At 43.4% G+C, this 4,995-nt stretch overlaps 1 protein-coding gene across 1 annotated transcript; it reads left to right on the top strand.

Annotated features, from left to right (window-relative positions):
* Positions 1–1,618: 1,618 nt before the first annotated feature.
* LOC113838896 (GRB2-associated-binding protein 2-like) lies at positions 1,619–3,442 on the top strand (the record flags this gene model as incomplete). Its single annotated transcript, XM_035453943.1, is given in 3 exon segments — positions 1,619–3,237; positions 3,239–3,363; positions 3,366–3,442. Coding segments are annotated over 3 exon segments (1,821 nt in total), but the record flags the coding sequence as incomplete, so codon positions are not given.
* Positions 3,443–4,995: the final 1,553 nt, after the last annotated feature.

The raw sequence follows: 4,995 nt of genomic DNA, 5'->3' as shown, positions 1-4,995 counted from the left end.
AGGGTACAGGGTTATGGTTATGTTTGTTTTGGATTAAGATTGGGGTTTAGTGGTAGGGTTCATGGTTAGGATTAGGGTTAGAGTTCAGGGTTCAGGCTTAGGGTTAGAGTTAGTGTCAGGTTTAGGGATAGAATAAGGGTTAGGGTTCGGGGTAGGGTTCAGTGAAGGGTTAATGTTAGGGTTAGTGTTAGGGGTTGGGTTAGGATTAGGGTTCTGGGTTAGTTTAGAGTTAGGGTTACAGTTCACAGTGTTAAGTTTAGGGTTAGTGTTATGATTAGGATTAGTGTTATGATTAGGGTTATTGTTAGGGTTCAGGTTTAGGGCTATGGTTAGGTTTAGAGTTAGAGTTAGAAGTTAGTATTAGGGTTAGGGTTAAGTTTAGGGTTAGGTTTAGGGGATAGGTTTAGGGTTAGTGTTATGGTTATGGTTAGGGTTACCATTAGTGTTAGGTTTAGGGTTAAGGTTTGGTTTTGCTTTAGGGTTCATGTTAGTATTATGGTTAGTGTTAGGATTCATGGTTATGTTTTTTGGTTAGGGTCAGGATCTAGGATTGTGGTTATGGTTAGGGTTACTGTTATGGTTAAGTTTAGGGTTAAGGTTTGGGTTAGGTTTAGGTTTCAGGGTTTAGGGTTAGGGTTTAGAGTTGTGTCTATGGTTAAGTTACTGATAGGGTTAGGTTCAGTGCTAGGATTCAGGGTACAGGGTTAGGGTTAGGGTTTATTTATGTTTAGGGGTAGAGTTAAGTTTAGGGGTGAGGTTTAGCGTTCATGGTTAGGGTTATGGTTAGAATTAGATTTCAGGATTAGGGTTAGAGTTACTGATCGGTTTAGGGATAGAGTAACAGTTAGTGTTAGAGGTAGGGTTGAGGGAAGGGTTAATGTTAGGGTTAGGGGTCAGAATTATGGTTAGAGGTAGGATTAAGGATTCTGGGTTAGGTTTAGGGTAAGTGCTATTAGGGTTCAGTTTAAGCTTAGTGTTAGGTTTAGGGTTAGGGTATTGGGATCCACCCCTGTGGATACCTCCTGCTTATCTGACCTCACCCCACTAGCATCAATATCCTGTTGTGAAATCTTTCACCTGGGGTTTTTGTAAGTTTGTACATAAGGCTGCTCCACAATAAAGGTAAGAGACATTCTGCCAGAAAATCAACCAGGATCTTGTTGTTCATCCAAATCCTTAGGCTTTCACCCAGTACTCGGACTTAGTTGTGGTGCAGGCAGCCACAAGTGGAGGTTCCACTGATATTGGGCAAGAAAGAAGACCCTGAGAGACCACCCTCAGAATGCTGGTCAGCAAGGAAGGAGTTGTGAAGGTGGATTGAAAAAGATACTAGAAAATTGGTACCTCCTAAGAGTTGGATTGAAAAAGGAGTACCTCAACTCCTGAGAGAGTTGGATTAATAGGCACTGGAAAAGGGGTACCTAAACTTCTAAGAGACTTGGATTGCAAAGGCACTGGAAAAGGGGTGCCTCAACTCCTGGGATAGTTGGATTTGAAAGGTATAATAAGGGTTCCTCAACTCATTATAGACTTGGATTGAAATAGAGAAAATACACAGAGAAATATTAAAGAGACAAGGTTCTGGTAATATCTCATTTTAAATTTGGATTAAGCAATAATGCTAAGAAAATTATTAAAGAAACATGGGAAATCATCTTCTGAAGAATCCCTCCTTTTTGAGCTGTGCACAAGCAGCCAGCTGACCCAGCAGCCCATGCCCTTGTCCACTCCAGCCTGCTGCAGCCTGCAGTCATCTGGCAACAATGTGGTTTGCACTGGCTGGCTGGGGAAGTTGACTCCGGAGAAAAGGTTGAGGCAGTATGCTTGGAAGAAACTCTGGTTTATCCTGCGGAGTGGTAAGATGAGTGGTGACCCAGATGTTCTAGAATACTATAAGAATGAACACTCCAAGAAACCCCTGCGGATCATCAACCTAAACTTCTGTATGCAGTTGGATGTAGCCCTGACCTTCAACAAAAAAGAACCCCAAAGGAGTTTTATGTTTGATATCATCACCAATGAGCGCACCTTCCAGCTGGTGACTGATACAGAGGCTGACATGAATAGGTGGGTCCAGAGCATCTGCCAGATCTGTGGCTTCAGTCAGACTAAAGAGAGCACTGACGCCCTGAGAAACCTTTCTTCAGTCAACCATAGTCTCTGCTCTTCTCCAGCTGAGTTCAGCAGCTCCAGTCAGCACCTTCTCCGAACAAGGAGGTCTTCAGCCCTTTCACACTCTAGCCAGCCCACTGTGTCAAGCCACATCCATCCTGCCTTGTCCACCAGTACACCTCAGGAGTATCAACACTCACACCAATGCATAAGCCAAAGGACAGAAAATGCCAGAAGTGCCAATTTTTCTCAGATCACCAGACATAAGAGTGACACAGCCAGACAAAAACTTGCCCAGGACAATAGACACTGTATCTGCGGAGTCAGTGGTCAAGTCCATGGCTTCTATAGCCTTCCCAAGCCAAGCAGACAATTCAAAGAACATGCTTTTGGCCTTCACCGTAGCCACCCTATGGAGAACCTCACAGTGTCTGAGGCAGACAATGAGGATGTGTACACCTTCAAGGTACCCAGCAATACCCTTTGTGGGGAATTTGGAGACCTCCTAGTAGACTCAGCCATACCTACACCACCACGGCACCCCAGGACACCTCAGTGGGACAGACCTCAACAAAGACCTCCAGTCAATGACTACAAATACCCAGCACAAGGTGCAGAAACCATCTGCTTGGCTACTAAATCCCCAAAAAGGACAATCATGGGTCAATCAGACAGTGGCAGCTCCGATGACAACGGTGTGCCCATGAACCCAGATTCTTCTACTCTGCTGGAAATGGAACAAACAGGGGACAATTCCCAGAGTGCCTACATCCCCATGAACACAGTGCCCCATCACTTTGTCACACAAGGCTACCCATCCACAGCCCTTCCTATTCATAATGTCTCTGGCCAAGAAAGGGAGATCCAGCCACCCCCAGTCAATCACAACCTCAAGCCTGGCCGAGAAGCAAAGCTACCACCCTTTGACCTGAGAAACAATGATGTCATCAATGAGCTCCCTTTCAAGTCACCTGTCACCAAGTCTTGGTCCTCCCAGGACTGCCATTCCACCTCCACAAAAAATATCACCAACACAGACTTCAGAGACAGTGAGGAGTACTATGTCCTTATGCAAAACCCAATGTCTTCATCCCCTGTACCCAGTGGCACTAACTACCCAGCTCTAAAAGAGTAGTGGCAATGAGAATCACATAGCCCTGGACTTCTATCCAGTCTCCCTGAGCCCTCATTGCAGGCCATCCCCATCATCTGTCACATCAGATGAAAAAGTAAAATATGTCCAAATAGATAAAAAGAGACCCAAGCCCTACAAAAGACCATACAAAAATGGACAAAGATACAGCAGTCCTCAAGACCCTCCAAAGATGCCAAGCTATGGTAAGGATGGCCATCCCATGACACTGCCTCTCCTTTGTTAGTTTTGTTTAAAAGATGTATGCATGGTGTGTCCACACAGGTGTGTAAGAAGTGTGATTGTAAATGTGTGATTGTTGACACAAGAATGCTATTGTGTTCTCTTTGAGTTGTTTAATTGCTGGGGAAGGAGCAACAGTTGTTAAAGTAGAGTTACTTGGGAGGGGAATTTCTACTTTTGTTTCCACGGAGGATAAAGAACTGTAGATGCCATCCTGACTGGTGTGGTTTCATGGGGCAAGAACCCCTAAAGCAGTGGCTCAGGTGATCCAAATATTTGTTTTCTTTTAAATTTGGTTGGTTAGAAATGGTAATGGTCACAGCCAATAACTTTTTAAAGGAAAAAGTTGGAATAAGATATAGAAATGATACTTTGTATTGGAATAGATCGTCATTTGTTGATACTTTGTATTGGAATGGATCCTCATTTGTTGATACTTTGTATTGGAATGGTTCTTCATTTGTTGATATTAGTTAGGTTTTCTAGATATATAGATAGATATTCTTCAAGCCCTTCAAAGACCTATGGAAGATATGGCATTTAAATGGTTTAGGGTTTTTCTTGACCGTGAGACACAACTGCTTCTGGCACACCAATTACATCTGAGAGGAAGACAGGTATTGAAGAAACTCATTATAGAGTTTGCCTTTGACGTGGCAAGACTGGTCATTTTGGCAAGAAGCTGTTCTTGCCTGAACTGTTTGACTGTTGTTTTACAAACTGGACATGCAGGACCCACAGGAAAATAAAGATGGACAGCCCTAAAGGGTTTCTGCTTCATGGAAGAATCTGCCAGACATTCTACAGGACACAGAAAAAGTGTTACTGACACACTGCCAATGCATGTGGACAGTTTAAAATTTCTTGCTTTGCTGAGAAGTCTGCCAGACACATTGTGGCCTGCAGGCTAGATGGATGCCAAGAACCTTTGGGTGACTGTCTAAGAAGCAAGATGTCTCTGTCTGTTCTAGAGTTTGTATATTATCCTTCTATGGTCTTTGATGGAGTTGAAGACAGATAGTTATAGTAATGCACTAAGATAGAATGGTTAAAATCTTATAGTTCTTACTTGATAACTGTTTTGTTATATATAAAGTAGTGGGAGATGTTGGGACTCAGCCCCAACAGGGTCTCTAAGAGTTGTTTTCTGGCATAACCACAGGTACCTCCTGTTTATCTGACCTCACCCCACTAGCATCAATATCCTGTTGTGAACCCTTTCACCTAGGTTTTTTGTTAAGTTTGCATATAAGGCTGCTCCACAATAAAGGTGAGAGACATTCTCTCAGAAAATCAACCAGGCTTTCAAATCTCGTAGTTCATCCAAATCTCCAGGCTTTCACCCAATACTCGGACTTAGTTGTGTTGCAGGCAGCCACATTAGGGTTTGGGTTAGCTTTAGGGTTCATGGTTAGGATTGTGGTTAGGATAGGATTGGGGTTAGCATTCAGGGTTCAGGGGTAGGTTAAGGGTTAGGGTTAGGTTTAGGGTTCAGTGTTGGTGTTAAA

This window comes from Cricetulus griseus, unplaced genomic scaffold (genome assembly GCF_003668045.3).
Source record: "Cricetulus griseus strain 17A/GY unplaced genomic scaffold, alternate assembly CriGri-PICRH-1.0 unplaced_scaffold_95, whole genome shotgun sequence".
NCBI lineage: Eukaryota > Metazoa > Chordata > Mammalia > Rodentia > Cricetidae > Cricetulus > Cricetulus griseus.
The sequence above is the reverse complement of the archived record's forward strand: the minus strand, read 5'-3'. Positions and strand labels throughout refer to the sequence as shown.